Consider the following 20,134-nt stretch of genomic DNA (forward strand, 5'->3'; position numbering starts at 1 on the left):
AGCCTTGGTGGCGTTTTCTACTACAAGGAAAGCGACATTACTGTGCTGTCACCAGTAGAGGGCGCACTTCCGAGTTTTTCTACATGATTTGAGAGGGAGGGGGCCACGAGTAAGATGAGTCTTTAGCAACGGCTGAAACGCGGAGTTATACATTCCCTGTTTGAGTGGAGCGACCGGCGATCTGTTCTCCTGTGACCGAGTGTGAGTGACGAGGTCAGTGGTGTAACTGTACTGTCCTACAGCGAACTCACCTCTTTCTGTACATCCTAACCAGCTTTAGCAGCGTTAAATCACAATCCTCACTACTACAGCGCTGTTACAGCGCTCAGTCATATTTTAGTATTAGTGCATTCCCAAGCAACGAAAGTGAAAGAAAGAAGTGGGTTCATGTAAATTACAGCCCTGATTTAAACGAAAGTAAACTGAGGAAGCTGTGAGGCATTGGAGAGTGGGAGAGCGCTAGCTTTCCAGGCTAGCTGTTTTTAGCAGCTGGCTAACTTGAAGCAGCTCTGTCACTCACACAGCACGGAGAATTGATGATACTGTAGATCAAACAAGACACAAAAGCACCGCTTTCAGTTTAAACGTTCCTAAAAGGAGGACTCGGTTTGTCTGGCGTTGATATTTTGCGGTTCACCCCTTAAACTACTACGATAGTATAGAGAAATCCAGTTGTCGCTAACTGGTGTCTGAATACTGTGATGGCATTTGTGGCGGGGTAGCCGAGCGCTCGGCACCAGCTAAAAATAATCTGTTTTCTTTCTTAAATTATGACTATTACAAAATAGCCATGCTGTTCCAGCTGGTAGAAACAGTTCAGCAGACACTTTCTCCCACTCTCCCATGACAGATTGGTGAAATGTTCCACTGTTTGGTGAGTGTTTGTCGTGTTCCGACCATAAAGGATAGTTTAAAACAGCAGTTAACCCCCAGGACCAAAAATCAGCCTTCAAACTTGAAAGAAATAATGATTAGACATTTATCGCGGTATGTATCGATATCGAACAATATGAATTTTGTTTATTGTGATAACATTTTTGGCCATATCGCCCAGCTCTACCACCACCTAGCACAGTGCAAACTACAAACTGAAACCATCGAACCGTGCCAGGTTGTTAAGTAACATCACCTAAACTCGTGAACACTTCCCGTAACTGCATGACATACTGTTATCCAAAAAAATGAACAAAAATATGTTAGACAAAATTAGTGTATGTCCGTTTGTCCATTTCTTTAGACAACTGTACGTCATACTGTGTCAGAAACCACATAAGCAATCAGTGTGGAGGTGTGACGACTAAGGTATGCAGTTTACCTGAAGCTAATGGATACGGTACAAGCTTCTATTAGCAACACTAGCCTTATAACTGGTGCAAAAATAAAGAAGCAAAGCTTCTAGAGCTTGAAATGTTTGTCCAAACTCAACCGAGGTTTGGATATTATTTTCGCGTTAAGTTCACAATTCATGTATAAGCATATGGGTAAAGCCCACCTCCTACTTTTAACAGATTTTCCCTTGCACTTCCCCCGCTTTAGTTTTTCTACTTGCTTTATTCTTCCTCCCTACTTTCATTACCTTACACAGTTTTAATCTGGCACGCCCGAGTCCCACTTGTGTTGCTGACAGAATTTAGCACCGAGGCACTGTGGAAAAAATTTATGCAAGGGAAATAAAACAGTGATTCGATTTAGGAAAGTATAGTCTGTGGCAGGATTTTGCTTGTTTGACAAAAAAAAATGTTTTAATATATATTTAAATATTTTAAATATATATTTAATATTTTAATATGTTAAATATGTAATATGTCACAGGTTCTTTGTAAAGAAAAAGAGTTTTAGGATTAAAAAGGTGAAGCTTTTCACCATATCAGCACCACACAGCATGAGAAAGTGAAGCATGGAAAGTTTATTCAGAACAAATGTTTGGCATGTTTGGCCTTGCATCTCCATAAAAAAACACTGGCAGTAAAATGTTAAAGTACTGACTTCAGTGACTTTAAACATGGCACTGTCATTGGATGCCACCATTACCACAAGTCAGAAATTTCTGTCCTGCTAGATTTGCCCTGGTCAACTGGAAGTGTTATTAATATGAAATAAACACGTCTAGGAGCACCAACACATCAGCCTCAAAGCGATAAGCCATGCAAACTGATAGAGCAGGGCCATGTGCAATGCCAAATGTCGGCTGGAGTGGTGTAAATAGTGCCAACAGTTACATGTGGTTGAGGAGGGATAGTGGGCTGGGGCTGTTTTTTAGGGTTTGGGCTGGACTCCTTAGTTTCAGTGAAGGGCAATATTAACGCTACACATAGACACACTCCGAAATATTGTGGAAAGCCTTCCCAGAGTAGAGGCTGTTATAGTGGCATTTTGGGCATAAGGTTAACGTATATGGCTTTGAAATAAGATGTCCAACAAGGTCATATAGGTGTGATGGTCAGGTGTCCACGTGCTTTTCTCCATAGAGTGTATTACAACTATTTTATTATGTCATTATTTCATATTTTTTTTAATTTTACACATTAATTTAGCCATTTGAAATATTGGGTTTTATTTGACATTTAGCTAATGATGGGCCAGTTCAGGTAAATTTCGGACAGAATTTTGTTGAGCTTGGGTCAGTTTCTAGACTCAACACTTGATATTGCTCGGGCTGAGTTCTGACAAAAATTGGTAGGCCACAGTTTGGATTGAAAACACTGTGCTTGGAGTGAAGATTATTGGGCTGTAGTTGAGTTCCGACCAAAATTTCAGGCCTTTAAACTTCAGACATCAAATACTGACTACATACGAGGTAAGGGGGAAACTGTGTAAATTGAATTTTTCACTGTACTATTCCTGTAATGAAGCTGAAGTTCCCATTTCTTCACCGTCCACACGAATCCTGGGCTGAACCAGGACTGCTTTACCCTGACCCTCAGGCCTGCTGAAGGTGATCTCATGAGCATTCATCACCCAAAAGAGCCAGGAACACAGCGAGCACTCACGAGAGACAGCCTGCTGCAATTCTGTCTGGTGAACGCCTGACTGGTAACAAACACGAGAAATGACAAATGTTCACATTCTGAAAGCCTCGCAGCAAACTGGTAAACAATCCCACCCTAAAAGAAGAAAGACTTTAAGTGTCAAGAAGGGTACATACTGTTTTTTATAGCACAATGTAACAGGGTGTTCTCACATGCCAGAGGAGTCCTGTAATCTTTGGCCTTAAGCCATTATCTGACCAAAAGCAATTATGAGCACATTGATTTACACCCTACCTTATATAATTACTCTGGACAGTGCACATGTATTCAAAATGCATATATAGTAACCAGAAAACACATGTTAAAACTTCAGTAAAACTGAAAATAAGACCTGTTTGAATGTCGACTGAGAGTGAAACTGTTCCATTAGCCATTTAGATAACTGCTTTGAATAAGGTGGGCACCAGAAAGCCCACTGAAAACCATTAAAGGGGCATTCCGGCCTAAAACTAGATTTTATTGTGTTATTTGTCATGTTATACAGTATTCTCTAGTAAAACATTAAATCCCTCAGTTTGACAGAATTCATAGTTTTATTTCATTTTCATGTTTTGGTTCATCAGTGTTCTCTTACTACGAGGCCCAGCATGCATTATGCGAAAAATCATACAGCCATAGGGAATCCCATTGGTCACATCCAATCTTGACTGATCTATAGGCAAATGCAACCAAGCGAGCATTACACTTATCTCAGCAGTGGAACAAAGTGGTGACAGTGATTCCATCTTCATTCAGCACCAAATGGATGCCATTGTTTTACCCTATCAACCAGAAAAAAGCCAAACTGAGGTAGGGTATCTAGATAGCCAGGGTTCTACCTTGCCAACTTTAGCTTTTAGCCTGCTGTCCTCCTAACCTGACGGTCATTTCTGTCATCTGAGTAAGCCGTTCTCTCCACTGTAGTGAAGATTTGAATACAGTCACTACGGTGATATGGCTGCAATGAGAGATTTGAATTCCTAGCAGTAACATTTCCTTCTGCATTCACGAGCTAAAAAGAAAAGAAACATTTTAACCCCTGAAAATCCCCAGTTTCTACATACTAAGGCTTAGTATCCAGTAAATACAAGGACCGCAATGCAAACTAGCTGAGCTATTCTTACATTATAGAAGTGTGTAATGAAACTTTGGGCCCACCGGTGGACCCTGGGCGTTTAAGGGGTTAAACAGCCCATCCCCAAAAATGTACCCCAAAGCAGATGTAGTTTGTCAAAGGTTCCTAACACCTTCAAGACACATCATCAGAGGGGGGGGTTCCCCTAGCCTTTAAACCAGAACATCTACCTCTAGACACTACTGCAGCACTGCTGTAGCATGCAAGTAAGCATGTTTACAGCAGATGTGCAGATGGTTACTTTTCATTTTGTCCCTTTAACACTTAACATACTGCTGAAAGACCATTTTCATCATATGTTTCTGGCTGAACTGAGCACCTGTCTGCAAATACCTGCAGTTGCTGTGTTCAATCTGATAGCAATATCTGAGCAGCCCAGCTACCTTGTTGAGACCACTCTGCCAGACAGAGAGTGTTACAGCTGCTTGAAAGACAATTTAGACAAACTCAGGCTTTTATATTGTGGGATCAAGCTGAGGAGCTGGATGTAGTCGGCCTTTTTCAATTACCACAAGAATTCTTGTGTAAATCTACTTTGAAAAGCAACGCCAGCACCATACTGGAGACTCGACTCGGACTCGCACCATAGAGACTCAAGAACTGACTCAGACACGCACTTTAGGGACTCGAGAACTGACTCAGACATGCACTTTAGGGACTCGAGAATTGACTCACACTCACACTTTAGAGACTCAAGACTTGACTCAGACTCAAACTTTAGAGACTCGAGAACTGACTCTGACTTGCACCTTAGAGACTTGAAATTAAATCAGACTCACACTTTGGAGACTCAAGACTTGACACAGTCTTGCACCTCAGAGACTTGTGACTCATGCCTCGAGACTTGACTTGGACCCATACCTCAGAAACTTGAGATTGACAGACTCACAACTCAGAGACTCAGACTCACATCTCAGAGACTCAAAACTGACTCTCACTTACACATCACAGACTTGGACTCGCTCTTCAGAGACTCTAGACTTAATTCGGACTAGCTCCTCAGAGACTTGAGACTTCACTCAGACTCACACCTTAGAGAATCGGACTTACATCTCAGAGATTCGAGACTAACTCTGACTTACACATCAAAGAGACTTGGATTCGCTCCTCAAAGACTCAAGACTTAACTCGGACTAGCTCCACAGAGATTAGTGACTTGACTGGAACTCACACCTCAGAGACTCGAGACTTGACTCAGACTAGCTCCTCAGAGACTTGTGACTTGACTCAGACTCACACCTCAGAGACTTGAGACTCTATTCATACTAGCTCCTTAGAGACTTGACTCAGACTTCCAAGTTAGAGACTAAGACAATGTATGGTTAATTTGAAAATATTTCAAAAATATATACATAAAACATAAAATACATTTTTTTTAAACTCCACCCTAAAACAAATTAAATCTGGCAGTGCTGCAGCCCCCTCAGCACCCCCACTTCCCACGTCCCACGGCAGCAGAAACGTTTATTAGTCTACTAACTGGCTACTGAGGAGCTTTGAGCCAGTTGATATTCAGTACATTTGGGATAACGGTACATCAAACGTGACGTGGTGATCACAAAAGCATGCACGGGTCTTGCCTGGTCTACAGGCAGGGCTTTAAAAAAAGCCCTAACTCCCATCCCCCACCCATGGCTTACAGGGGACAGGGACACTATTATGCAATTCTAGCGTGTTTTCCTTTTCCAGCGGGGCTTAATACTGCCCGGCTGAGCAGTGGAGGAAACAGCCCAGCCCATAATGAGCCACGAAGTTAATTAACGCAAGTTCTAAGAGCATTTAACACTAAGAGGAGAGGAGATTTCAGACGTCTTCATGTGAAAATACTGGCGACCTGATCTTCTGACCTCAGATCAAAACGACCTCGCTGTCACGGCAAAGTCAGACAGATATGTGCGGCTTACACGGGCAGCAGTCGTCTCTCAGAGCGGGAAAAAATCTCTTCACGCGGGCCACGTGGTGAAACGAAGAGAATCTGAAAATAACAACAGATGGTGATGATAAGATGCTGACTCCAAGTCACCAAGCTCTCGCCGTGATGTTGACAGTGAAGGAGCCACTTACAGCAGGGAAGAGGGTATTTGTTGGACAGCTGGGTTATTGCACTTAATTATCACCTCATAGGCTCATAAATTAGACTTCCATTTCTCAGATTTCAGTGTTTGTTTACTCAAAAAAGACACCAGTTAGGACTTCAACTCTCCAACATGTTTTTCAGATGACAGGGTTAAGAGCACAACTGACCAATGAGTGGCGTAAAGAATCGCTGAGCTTATGACATAAGAGACTTCAGGCTTTTCACGTTTTTTTTTCTTTTTTCTCTCTTAAGAGTCACTTACTGTAACGCTTTCAGCATGTTGCCAAAACACACACATTTCAAGCAGATTCCGCTTAGTTGCTTTCACCCAGATTGCACCTCGTGTAGATACATTTCATTCTATATTCACAGAAAAAAAAATACTGTTCATGCTTGCAGTGCTGTTTAGTTCACTATGATACTTTTAAATATATCGGTTTTGTTGCCTCGCAAATGTAATATACAGTTTGAGGCAATATGCTAAACTCAGCTCTATCAGCAATTTCAGAAATACTCATTGCCAAAAGTGTTTTTACTGAATTTCTGACAAGTTTCTTTTTTTCTGAATACGCCCCAGTCCTCAACCCTTCACAGTTCTTCATCAATCCAGTTATATTTCATGTTTATTGGTGAAATGGGGAAGCTTGGAATAGTACTAAAGTCTGACTGACCTTTTATTAAGCATATAAATTACATTTTTTAGTTCATGACAGATATTAAAATACCCCATTAGCACTAAAAGCACTAAAAAAGTGAAATCACCATTTATAGGCAGGTAAATTAACCTTCTCATCATCTGCTTAATCTGCTTTTGATTTAATATCCAGTTTTCCATCAGTCAGTTCACTTAAGTCTTAATAAGACTATGTGACCTCAATGATAATGTAATTTTCACATTTTTGTAGTTCCCTTATAAAAAAGGTGTACAGTAATACTACAGGAGTTTCTACAGGATTTCTATAAGAACAGTACAGAACGCTACTCAAGTATAGTATAGACTAGTATATAAGTGTTGATTACTATATAAAAGTACTACAGGAGGTGAAAATGTAACAGATTATTATCGTATTTACTGATTTAAGATGTATATCACTACAGATCTACAACGTGTTATATTATTACATATCTTTTTGTGAGGGTTAGCTTGTTAAATATTAAATGAGGTGATCTTACACCACACAAAACAGTCTTTCGTTTATAAAGCTACAAACTGCAGACTTTGAAAATATTAACGCTACTGAAGAAAATCACACGCATGGCCAGAACTCACCACCACCTACTTTGCTGACTGACACGAACCAGTTAAGCCCATTGCTATGACCTTTACATGATTTACAGCAGCGATTAATATGATTATTAATGCAGACTTGCTTTAAAAAAAACCTAAATCACCAACCATTTCTTCCCCACGACCAAACTGTAAGTCATAACCTACATGACATGACACATCTGAGCAGCAGCACTAAGTCAGCTTCTTATTCACCAGCTTCTTGTTCGAATTTGCCCGTTCCACCTTAAATGGTGCAGCAGTTACATTCTGGCGCATTAGACTGAGCGTCTGAATGTAGCTGCTGCACCATTTAAGGTGGAACGGGTAAATTCGAACACGAAGCCGGAGAATAATAAACTGGTTTCAGCTTCGCTGTCATTCTGTCGCTAACGTTGCTAGCTAACCTACAGGCTAACCAACTACCCTCGTTTCAGCTTATTTAGAGGGTTGTTTCATTCGAGGAGATCCAGTTTACTTCCACACAGCCAAATCCTTCGCTGGCTGTACAAAATCAACCCAAATTAACTGAATTTGCCGGCTAACCCAGCTAGCTCTGCTCTGTTTCTCCCTCCTAGCTAGCTAGCCAAGTCGTCTAGCATCCCTAAGCGAAGCATCACTACGGTCAGGTGTAACGTCACGCTTCACAGAAACACTGAATTGAGGGGTTCAGGCTACACTGGTCATTTTCTAAAGAGAATACATCGTTTTCGTGCTTCTTCAGTGCTGTACTTACCCGCGTCCCCTAGCTCCAGTCCGTAGCTGTCACCGACACCCGGCTCCGGCTCGTCTGAAGCCGCTGCCCCGGATAACGGGCTCTCATCCCCGGCCTCGCTCAGGCCAGCCGCCGCTTCAGCTGCAGCTTCCATCCAGCAGCGCTCCAACTCCGAACGAAAGCCTGAACAGCTGACAATCCTGCTCGAACGGGACTCTCCTTCACCTAGTCTGCCTAGCTTTATACTTCAGGAGCAGAACCATATGGTGAACTGAGGGAGACAGGGTCCGTCGTCGTGGACCTCTCATCTGAAATGCCATGAACAGAGAGGCTCAGCTGTCCCTGAGTCTGGCTCTCCTGGAGCTGGGCGCGCACGGGCTGATCATCACGAGCCCTCACTTTGGCTAACACTGCTCTCTATGGGCCGCACAGGCTGAGTGCAAACACACTCACTTGTATATCACTGAACACTGAACCGAGCCATGTGTCTGCCATGTATCCTCATCTGGAGCTGTATTTAAACCCTGTTCTCAGTTCATTTAGACTTTCTTCTTTGTGAGAAAAAGCTGAATCAGTCCAATTAGACCTGTTAGAAATAATTTCAGAAACTGAAATCAGAAAAACAAACCGTGTAGGCCCTGTCTCCATTTTTTTCCAGTTTATGTTTCTCTACTTCTTTTGAACACAGCAGCTGTCATTTACGTTGTGTGAAAATGTTAGAAATGCTCTAAAATAACTTGGAATAAAATCTTCTAAAATTCACTTTACACATTACATGCTTCACGCATCAAAAGGTAAGCTTTTTTTGCCCTGTTATGTAAAGCTACCACTTTGGGGATACTTTTGAGGGATATAATATTTCATGCAATGTGCCATATTTAATTAGCACTATTACACCCAATTACCACTACCAGGCTGAGAGATAGATACCCCAATTGCATGGTATACATGTTAGTTCCAATATACAGTACTGTGCAAGTCACGTTATTTATGGTGAAAACCTCACAAAATAGCCATCAAGTACAAGATATTCATCTTAGATATTTCCAAGATTAGATATCAGATAAACCAGTTGCGTAAAGAGAATGTCAAAGGAAGATAAGTGAAAAAGTAGGACTTTTATGAAAAATGTATTAAAGATTAAAGGGAAAATTAGACTCCTAACAAAAGTAACAAAAGAGAGGAGAAAATCCACAGGTGTTTCTGTCCATCCCTCCACTGTGAGAAGACATCTCAGTGCTGTGGGTCTGAAAGGATGTGTAACTGTCAAGAAGCTCTTACTGAGAGAAAAGGAAACAGATAAATAAGGAAACTGCTGGTGTTCTCAGAACAATGGACTGACCATCCCAGAGTCCAGACATCACTGAACGTGTTTGGGATTACTTGGATCATTAAAAGCAGAAAATGCAACCAGTTTCTAAGGCTGAACTTTGGAGGTGTGGAAAAATACCCCTGCAGATTTCTTTAAAAACATGAAAGCGAGTCTCCTGAAAAGAATATAAGCTATAGTAAAGGTAAAGAGTGGACAGACAGAACACTTAAAAAGGGATATTGTATTTAATTTTTGAGGCCTTTGTAATTTTCTGTGAAATATACTTAATGGCTGTTTTAACCAGAAATTAAGGGGATCTCTGACATTTGCACAGTACTGTAGATATATATATATATATATATATATATATATATATATATATGTGTATATGCAAATACCTTCTGTTGTCCGGTATATCATTCTACATTCTACTTATTATTGTATAAAATAACAGCAATTATTAATATAACTAGTGACTCCAGGCTTTTGAGCACCAGTGTAAATACATATGTATTATATATACAGTGACTAGCACATGTACCATGTAATTGCATTAAAAGTACAACATGTACTGTGTTAATTTTATTTGATGTCTACAAATATACAAACACAAAAAATTTAGATGAAAATTTTGTGAGTTTATTAAGGAAATACTCTTGTGAAGAATAATTAAAGTAACGTCTATAGCATCGTGTGAAAGCATTAGGGCTGTGGAGGAATAGGGTCCCTCTCCGGTTGACTGATTGTGCCCTGGTGATCCTCCCAGGAGGTTTTGCACGCCAAATGCATCAGGTCTGTCCTTTCCACAGGATGGGTTTCCAGACAAACCTTCATAAGTCCATGGGTTTGACCCCACTGACACCCAGCAGCCCACAGGAGAGGTTGGGGAATGGACATGGGTAGCTAAAGAGCTACATGAATTCACAAGATGTTATCATAGAGCTTACAAATAGTCAGGCAGATCCTTCTCTACCACCTGAAAGAGACAGACAGACAGTGGCTTAACTACCAGCAGTGCAGGTTGGGAACTCACTCTGGGTCCTGTAGCGCAAAGAGGCTCTGTGGCTTCCAGGCCTTTATTGGACCATTTATATCATTGCTTCTGCAAGCCACTTTTACACCCATGGCTTATAGGCAGCTACGATAGCATTACGATAATAGACCTCAATCATTAACCTACATTAGAGCGCCAGCTTGTTAAAGACGTAGCAAACAAGCACTGCAGACAGACATAGCTGTACAATATATTCCCACATCTCCCGTTAAAACCTTAAATCACATCACTAGCATGACTTACAATCCAGATCATAAATAGGACTCATGTATTGTGCTGGTTACCTACAGCACGCATGCAGGCTTTAGGAATACAAACCAATTTAATTGAATAAGTAGTACAGAAATTAATGTGCAGGTACTACTTACACTTGGATCACTCATTGGAGAGTATCTCTTCACAACCTGGCCCTCGCGGTCAATGAGAAACTGTACAAATGTCACAGACAAACATTTTCACCATCTCTTCTAAGCCAAAATAGCACAAAAGTGACAGTTAAAAAAATGAATAAAATAGGTGCAACAGATGATAGCAGATATAATGTTCTACACATGAACTCCTTAAACTGCAGGTTTACGATCTGGTAAGTATTTAATGAGTGAAAGGAGTGAAAAATGCATTGATGCATTATGATGCCTCAAGTATGATGGTGGCAATTCAACAGGAAAATTATAATAATATAATCAATTACAATACAATTTACTAAAGAGTGCAGTTGTATTTTTTTACTTTAAAGGGCCAATGTCCAACTTTTTAATGTTTCAATTATTCTGTTTTGTGTGGTTTTATTTACCAAAAACAGTCATTATTTATTTTTACATGACCATTTTCCAACCTCTCTTTATCCATGAGGATTAAACTGACTGATATATGTAAATGAGCTCCATTCTGATTGGCTGTCCTGTGTTGTGCCTCATTCAAAAAGCAGTTTGGACTGAAACATTATTTATAACTTCAGTGTGAATGGGCGGGGCTAAACTGCTGTAGGCTGAATAGGATATGTAAGAAGTAAGTGCATTGTTTTTTGTGACATCACAAAAACAGTGAATTCGAAACGGGCTATTTTTGCCATCTTAGTTTTCATATAAGCACTAATGCTTACTCTAACTGTGCATTTTGAAACTTTAACAATGTTTATATATTAAATCAAACTTAAAAATTAGTTTTCCATGATATGAGCCCTTTAAAACATTTAAATATTGGAAATATGAAACATCTTGCAAATAAATGTGCAGAGAAAAAAATCTAGGTGTGTTGATTTTATTATTTATATTCCACTACTGTGCATGTAGTGTGTTCAGTGTTTTTTTATAATTCTGAATCACACCAAAATAATAAAAATTAGTCTGAAATTTGAAATATTGAATGGTTTGTTAAGAATTTTTAATCAAATTTTTGTGTGGCTTGAGATTTACACTCCTGTGAGTTATTAATCTTAAGACTTATTATTAAGTAAATACTATGAATTATTTAGTAACAAATATGCAAATGAAACAGACCTTTGCAGTTTAAAGTGTTAAATGCATAGAATATGCACATACCTTAGTGAAATTCCACTTGATTCCACTAGAAAACAGAGAAAGACACATCATCCATCAAACATGCAGTGCTGATTTCAGTCACTATGACATAGTCTCAGAGTGGAAGACAACAGAGCAAGCCTAGCCTGGCGGTCTGTATAATCCACCATGCTAATGAGTCATATTACAATTTTACTCTAACACAGATTACACTAATGTCCCAATGCAGGAGCCCAAATTTTAGATTTGCATTTCTTTCAAGTCCAGTGGTAAACAATATAAAGGAGATTCACTCTGGTGTAAAACATTCAGCCATGTAGAAGTTAAGACTGCTGAAACTAAGACATCGACATGTGTCTATAAAAGAAATAGACAGATCTATTTGTAGTTATAAACATGAATAGCGCTGACTTACTTTCCAAAGAGTCCTTTGCCGTTGGGCTGCTCTTTCAACCACTTCCACAGAGGATGAGCGTCTGGCCCATTCACATTGATCTTGCTGAACATGTCAAAATGTGCATTGTACGATTTGGCAAATTCTTTAATTTGTCCATTGGTGCCAGGTTCCTGATAAAAAAGTAGAAAAGTTTCACTACCGCTGAATGAAATAGATCCATCACATTTTACCGCACCCTCTCATATGGTGCACTGCTACAATAGCTATATGATCATGAGAGTCTGAATTTATTTCTTAAACAATAGTAAATAATGGTCTTATTGGACACAAGCAGAGATTTTAGTTGTAGAATATTCTGGCCCGTCGATGTGTGCTTTCAGCTCTGTTGACACTTGTCATTGTGGCTTTGAATGAGAATACCACCATTTTTTAACCCTTGTGTGGTGTTCGGGTCTGTGGGACCCATTTTCAATGTTGAAAAGAAAAAATTATGTGATTTATTATCATTTGAATCCCAGATTTCTTGGCCTTTCTTGGCTCATTTTCTGTGAAGAACATATAAAATACCACATTTTCAGTGTCTTCACTCTGTTCACCCCTACACATTTATATTACACATGTGGTGTTGGGTGAACCCGCGGGGAATAAAAGTGTGGAGGTGCTGTGTCCCTTCACTCTGTTCTCCTCCTACATGGCCTGCTGGTAGTGTGTGTGTGTGTGTGTGTGTGTGTCTGTGTTTGTACATTTGTTTGTGTGTGTGTGGAGGGAGGGGGTTGACAACATGGACAGGCTGCTGACTGGTTATAGCTGCCACAGGAGAGCCCTACGCTGGACACTTGTGATATTTTAAACATCTGGTATTTTTACATAAATTGTTATGGCTGATGTAAAAAAAACAATAGTGCAGTGGGTCCAGCAAAATTAATTTGTAAAGATGTAAACAAGTTATTCAGAGTGGTTTGATGTGAAACGCTGTATTCACAATAGTTCTTACAGGAAGTTATTAACCATTTATACACTAAATGGTTATGAATAATAAACTTGTTTTCTGATAGTTTTGAGAAGGTTTTGATCTGAATCGTATTTTTAAAAGCCATTCATTATATAGAAGTACATGAAGAGTGTTGTAAGGCAAAGTAGAACCCAAAGAAAACTTTTTTTCCAGAATATTCTCTGAGGACTGTTTCTTCTGAGGCTTGAGGTGCATGTCTGTACCTGATTGGCAAACTGGTTGGATGGGAAGGCCAGGATGCGTAAACCTCTCTCAGCATACTTGGCGTGCATCTCTGCAAACTGAGAGTAGTTCACGGGTGTTTTGCCTCACTTGGAAGCAACGTTGGTGATGATGACCACCTTGCCCCTGAAAATGTAGAAAGGATTCCAAAAAACGTCAGGACAGTGTGTAAAATGCTAATAAAACCAGAAAGCAGTGATTAACAACCTTTATTAATTTGAAAATGGTACAAAAGCACAATATTTGATGTTTTACCTTATGAACCTCTTTTTTTTGTAAACATATGCTCATTCCAAAATGAATGGCTACAACACATTCCAACAAAGTTGGGACGGGACCATGTTTACTACTGTGTTACATCACCTTTTCTGTTAATAACACTTAATAAACATTCAAGAACCGATCCAATTTTGAAAGCTGAATTCTTTCCATTTTTCTATTATTTTTCTATTATCCTCAGCTGTGCAACCATATCATATTTTGAGCTTAATAAGACATATTATCAATGGGAGACAGGTCTGGACTGCAGGCAGGCCAGTCCAGCACTCATATTCGGATTGGTGTTGTCATGTTGAAATGAACATGGTTGTCCCTGAAAAAGACATGTGCAAGTTGCCCACTTATACTCCCACATATTATGACAGTCCTTGACTTTAGAACTGTACGCCAATAACAATCTGGATTGTTCTTTTCTTCTTTGGATCAGAGAACATAACGTCCATTACTTCCATAAATAATCTGAAAAGTTGATAGACCACAATACACATTTCTACTGTGCATCAATCCATTTCAGATGAGCTTGAGCCCAGAGAAGTCAGTGGTGTTTCTGAACACTGGTCATAAATGACTTCTGCTGTGCATAGTAAAGTGTTAACCTGCTCTTGTAGAGGCACTTACGGATGGTGTTTGCTGACATGAAGTTTTTCCGAGCTTCCAAATGGTGAAGCATGCTGGTTTTTAATGCAGTGCCGTCTGAGTGATCGAAGGTCATGGGCATTCATTTGTGGTTTTTGACCTTTATGCACAGAGATTCCTCTGGACACCCTGAAACTTTTGCTGATGTTATGCACCGTGGAGAGTAAAATATCTAAAGTCCTTGCAATCCCTAGCTGTGGAACATTGCTTTTACACTGTTGGATTTTTTGCTGATGCATTTTTGGCAAAGTGGTGAGCCTCATCCCATTGTTCATAAAGGACTAGGCCTTTCCTGGATGCTCCTTTTATGCCTGAGCATAATTGCATCAATTGTTTAGGAAGTTTTCTCCAACATTCCACAATGTTCCTAGTCCTAAATCGCCCCTGTCCCAACTTTTTGGAACATGTTGCAATTATCAATTTCAGAATGAGCATGTATCTACAAGAAGTTGTCCTTGTACTGCTTTGTTCAAATACAAGTTAAATTAGATATAAATCTTTATATTTATACAAATATAAATATAAAGCTTACTGTTTTTTATTTGCATTTTACCTACTGCCCCAACTTTTTAAAATTTGGGTTTGCATTATTTGTGCCTCCAGTACAGGGTTCAAAGATATTGAGCAACATGCACATGTGACTATGTGACTTTGTGTGCTGACCTAAATGGATAAATGGAACTGGCAATGATGCACTGCTGCTGTGTTTGAGCTATGCTGGTGTGGGTTTGTTTTTGTCCTCTCTTTCTTTCTCCATTGCTTTCACAGCTGCAGCTCAATGACCAGTTGCCAGATGCCACGGACCTTTTCTGTCAAAAGCAGACTGGACTTTAGCTGTTGCAGCCTCTCTTCATGCTTGTCACTAAGTATTGCGTTAATTACACAGGATCTGTATCTGTGGTTGTAATTAATGTATTAATGTAAGTAATGCACTGCATCTATCTATCTATCTATCTATCTATCTATCTATCTATGTGTTTGTGTGTGTTTGATAAATGAATATAGACAGAAATAAAATAGTAAAAATAGTAATTTTACTGGAGTTTCCCGAAAGGATATTAGTATTAAGATCATCTGGTAGAAACTGCTAGAAAAAGTGTTCGGTGTTATACTAGTTTACCAGTTTACTAGTTTATACTTTTATGAATAATCTTTATGCTAAAATGCTTTTGGGGCCACTCGCCCAGGACAGTGAAAAAACATTCTTAATTAAGAATGGAAGTCACTGTAAAAAAGATATTTCCCAGTAATTCTGGAGTATTTCTATTGGTCCATTCCTCATGGAGCTGTCATAAAGGCCAGCTGCTGGTTTCAAATTATGCAAAGAAATTAGATATTATAATATTAGATATTATATAGATACACAAAATGTTATAGATACCTATATTTTATAAATATTTGATATGCTGGGTTTTATTATTATTCTTTTGTAGATAACGAGTAGGTCCTATGTTTTTTACCTGTATTTTTCCAGGGACACTTCATTGCCATCAATATCCGTGGCGGTGAACTCATAAATAGACTTGGCCGTCTGCCAATCCTCCACCTGTGCAGACTGAAAGATAAAGGAACAAGAGAAAAAACATAAGCTTTTCCTCTCTTGAGGAGAGACAGAAGACAGTCCCAACAAACACTATATGATAGCTTCCTATCTCTGGATCATCTCATGAGAGCGTGTCTGAAGGCTGGAACATGCACAGGTCATGTCTGATTAGGCTTCAAACAAACAGAAGTGACTCTCAGCACACTTACCATAGCCTGCAACACGATGGAGAAAAGGACAGCGGAGCCTAGGAAGTGCATGCCTGCCTTTCAGTAGCTACTGAAACAGCAGACAGCGCATGACACCAAATCCTCCTCTAAAACCGCTGAATTCCCCACAATCCCTCGCACAGGATCAGGGCTTGTCATTTATAGAGGTCAGAACAATCATTAACTGGGCACGGAGGCTGTTTTTCTCTAAAAGGTTGTTTTTATGCTGACAGAGAGGAACTGAGCTTTCAGTATTTCATAATAAAGTGTTTATTATCTATGTGTGGAGGCAGAATGTACTGTGAACACAGGGCACTGATGTCAGCCTTACACAATCTGAGCGAGAGGCAGCTGATAACAGCAGTGATATCAGAGCTGCTGTATGAATAACTGCTGAATAAGTGCTGTGTACCATTAACAGCTGCATTTACACTGATCACACCCAGATTACTGTCCTGCATAGAGAGTCTACCTAGCTTTAACTTCCACAGATTTTTAATGCACAAAGTCTTTTATTTTGGAAACCAAACTAAGACAAATATTACAAACTACTGGCAGCAAAAAATAATGACTAGGCCTCGTATAATATGATTTTGTTGCTGTTGCTGACACTGTGCTTGATCGGTTACACCTGGATAATTGGCTTTATTATTTATTTCTGTTAAAATATTTACTAAACTAATGGGATAGGATAATGAAAGTAGGAAATGAAGGACAAAGAAGTCAATTGGACTGTGAGTGGAAAATGAGTGATAAAAAAGTGGCATATTGTCTGACACTCTGCTTAACCACTAGTGGGCAGCCTGGAAAATGCTGAGCAAAAAGTCAATGGGCCGCCAACAGTGGCCCACTATCCTCTTGCTATCTGAGTTGAGCCATAATTGCTCCAATAACATCCATCACAGTTCAGAAAGCAAAGGTTTTCACTCTTTAAGTTCAAACAGTCAAGCAGGCGTGAACTGAATAAGCAAATTTTGAGTTACATAACTAACATGTTTTCAAGATCATTTCATCATTTAGATTCCAAATAACTTTAAACACATTTATCAACTCATCTCGCATTCTTTGCATTTGTTAAACACTTTTGTAAACTTTAGGGACACACAGGCCCAAATAAAAAAATTAGCCATGGCTACATCAGCTGTGAACATGCTACAGCAGTGATGCAGCAGTCTCTACAGTGACATTTTCTAGTTTAAAGACTAGAAAACCTCCTTTCTGGTTATATATCTTGAAGGTGGGTCGACATTTTGTAAAACTACAACTGTTTCGGGGGGATATTTGGGGGTGGGCTGTTTTCATTTTTCCCTGCTATCTTGCAAATGCAGAAGGAAGGTCAGAAAGCTAGCTAATGCTTCTTCTAGGAAGCTGAATATCTTTTTACAGCCTTGTAAGGCTGGTAACTGTATTTAAATCATGACTACAGTGGACAGAATTGATTACTCAAATGAAAGCAGCTAGTTAGCAATGTCGCTAGCTGTCTAGATATCTTTCCTCAGTCTGGCTTCCTTTCTCTGCCTGAAAGGTTAGACGGACTTGTCTCTGGTGTCCATTTTGTGCTGAATAAAGATTGAAATAGCTGTGTTCTTTATGATTTTGCTTGACAACTGAGGTAGGAGTCACATTAATGTTAGCTGGGTTGTATTTATTAGCCTTTGCCCAGTGACCAGGCTAGCAGTCAATATTGGTTGTATAAGATATTTGTGTAATGCATTCTGGGTACTGTAGTGAAAGAACACTAAGGCACAAAAACATGAAAACAGTATATATATCAATATAAAATTGTAAATTCTGTCAAACAACTGTGGATGACGGATAAAATGCAGTGCTACAGAATACTGCACAAAACAGCAAATATGCTTTTAAACTTAAACTAAGTTTTAGCCTGGAAACTCATTAAACTGTCAATAGCTAGCATAGAAGCTAGGTTAGATAGGTTAATTAAATGAAGAGCTTAACTGAAAGATTCGTTTTTTTCAGATTAGCTTTACGAACCAACTAAAGCTGTTGAAAGGTGCCTTCATAAACTTGTATTTTTGCAGTTTGACCTTCCTTATGCAACCGTTCACAAAATCTCTATGTTAAACTGGCATGCTAAAATCTCAATGCTAGCAATTAAGTCCTTAAAAACATAGAGTAAATCACAGCAGAACCATTTTACACACTACTTTACCTGACAAAGCTTTATAAATTGTATAGGCTGCAATTGAAACCATAGTTCTACCAAATACTGTACAAACAGCATAAAACTCCAATACATACCATCGCTGACATTATCCCACTGCCTGCCAGAGTGCTGAAGAACAAAACACGGTTAATAAACTGCATTTTTGCTGTTTTCATCTCCAGAACTGTAAATGTGCACTGCAGAGGCGAGTTACATCACAGCCTGGATGTGTGGGATCAGGCAGTGAAGTAAAAAAACAAAAGCTCTTTCTTCTCAGGCAGTGTTGAGTAACAGATTTGGAAAGAATCCCAAATATTTCCAGCCCCCATATTCAGCAAAACACAACAGCTTTAGAGAAAGACCCCCTGCCTGTGTATAAAAACAAGAGCACAAAGCAGCAAGCTGAGTAAAAACAAAGCTCACACCAATGGATGCGCCACTATATATAATATACAGGACCACAGAGCAGGTACTATTTGGGTGGTGGATCATTCTCAGTACTGCAGTGACACTGACGCAGTGGTGGTGTGTTAGTGTGTGTTGCGCTGGTCTGAGTGCATCAGACACAGCAGTGCTGCTGGAGTTTTTAAACACCTCAGTGTCACTGCTGGACTGAGAATAGTCCACCAACCAGAAATATCCAGCCAACAGCGTCCTGTGGGCAGCGTCCTGTGACCACAGATGAAGGACTTAAGGATGATTAACACAAACCGTGCAGCAGTAGACGAGCTACAGTCTCTGACTTTACATCTACAAGATAGACCAACAAGGTAGGAGTGTCTAATAGAGTGGACAGTGAGTGGACACTGTGTTTAAAAACTCCAGTAGCACTGCTGTGTCTGATCCACTCGTACCAGCGCAACACACACTAACACACCACCACCGCGTCAGTGTCACTGCAGTGCCGAGAATGATCCACCACCCAAATAATACGTGCTCTGTGGTGGTCCTGTGGGGGTCCTGACTATTGAAGAACAGGGTGAAAGGGGGCTAACAAAGTACACAGAGAAACAGGTGGACTACAGTCTGTAATTGTAGATCTACAAAGTGCACCTATAGGGTAAGTTGACATAGAGTACAGATACAAGAAGGAGGTTTTAATGTTGTGGCTGATCAGCTTGTATTTCTGTGTAATTTTGGTTTGGGTCACTTTATTTGATATTAGCTAGACTGTGATGTAAATAGACTTCAGGGTTGGCCATGACATGATTTCCATTTGCAAAGCAGCAATTCCATTTTTGGCAGCGGTTCAAATGTTGCTCAGTGACATTAAATCAATATCCCTGATAAATCTTGCAAAAACATCATTTTATTTGTTGATATTAATAGTAAACATTGGCCACAAAACAGAAAAGTCCTGGAATGTAGGGCCCAAAATCATTCTTTTCTAGATAGAGCATAGGGAGCAAGTGAACTATACTAATTTGAAACACGGTTCACAGATCTTAGAATTTGTTAGAAACCACCAAGCATTGTTTAGCACCTCAGACAGTCCACTTTAATGGCCTTTAACTTTGGGTTCCCCTGCATTATGTGTGTGTATTCATTCATGAAAATATCTCCTAAATGCCAAATCCCTTG

The 20,134-nt window shown here is 39.7% G+C and overlaps 2 protein-coding genes across 11 annotated transcripts in view; both read right to left on the reverse strand.

Annotated features, from left to right (window-relative positions):
- Window positions 1-9,041, reverse strand: part of pip5k1ca (phosphatidylinositol-4-phosphate 5-kinase, type I, gamma a) — a 65,073-nt gene extending 56,032 nt beyond the window's left edge. For all 9 annotated transcript variants that reach the window (XM_036587374.1, XM_036587373.1, XM_036587372.1 and 6 more), the window contains exon 1: window positions 8,224-9,041. In XM_036587374.1, the coding sequence (XP_036443267.1) occupies window positions 8,224-8,356 (133 nt within the window). In that variant the 5' untranslated portion in view covers window positions 8,357-9,041. The remainder of the gene's footprint in view (window positions 1-8,223) is intronic.
- A 1,090-nt stretch (window positions 9,042-10,131) lies between these two features.
- gpx4a (glutathione peroxidase 4a) lies at window positions 10,132-18,772 on the reverse strand. Of its 2 annotated transcripts, none has more exons than XM_036585983.1 (7): window positions 18,649-18,772; window positions 16,095-16,189; window positions 13,701-13,845; window positions 12,504-12,655; window positions 12,110-12,134; window positions 10,937-10,996; window positions 10,132-10,490 (listed from the first exon to the last, which is right to left on the reverse strand). In XM_036585983.1, exons 1-7 carry the CDS (start codon window positions 18,727-18,729, stop codon window positions 10,458-10,460), a joined length of 591 nt encoding a protein of 196 aa, XP_036441876.1. In that variant the 5' UTR covers window positions 18,730-18,772; the 3' UTR covers window positions 10,132-10,457. The 2 variants fall into 2 exon arrangements, with proteins under 2 accessions (XP_036441876.1, XP_036441877.1); XM_036585984.1 differs by lacking the exon at window positions 18,649-18,772 and adding an exon at window positions 16,387-16,605.
- Window positions 18,773-20,134: the final 1,362 nt, after the last annotated feature.

This window comes from Colossoma macropomum, unplaced genomic scaffold, assembly GCF_904425465.1.
Source record: "Colossoma macropomum unplaced genomic scaffold, Colossoma_macropomum, whole genome shotgun sequence".
Classification (NCBI taxonomy): domain Eukaryota; kingdom Metazoa; phylum Chordata; class Actinopteri; order Characiformes; family Serrasalmidae; genus Colossoma; species Colossoma macropomum.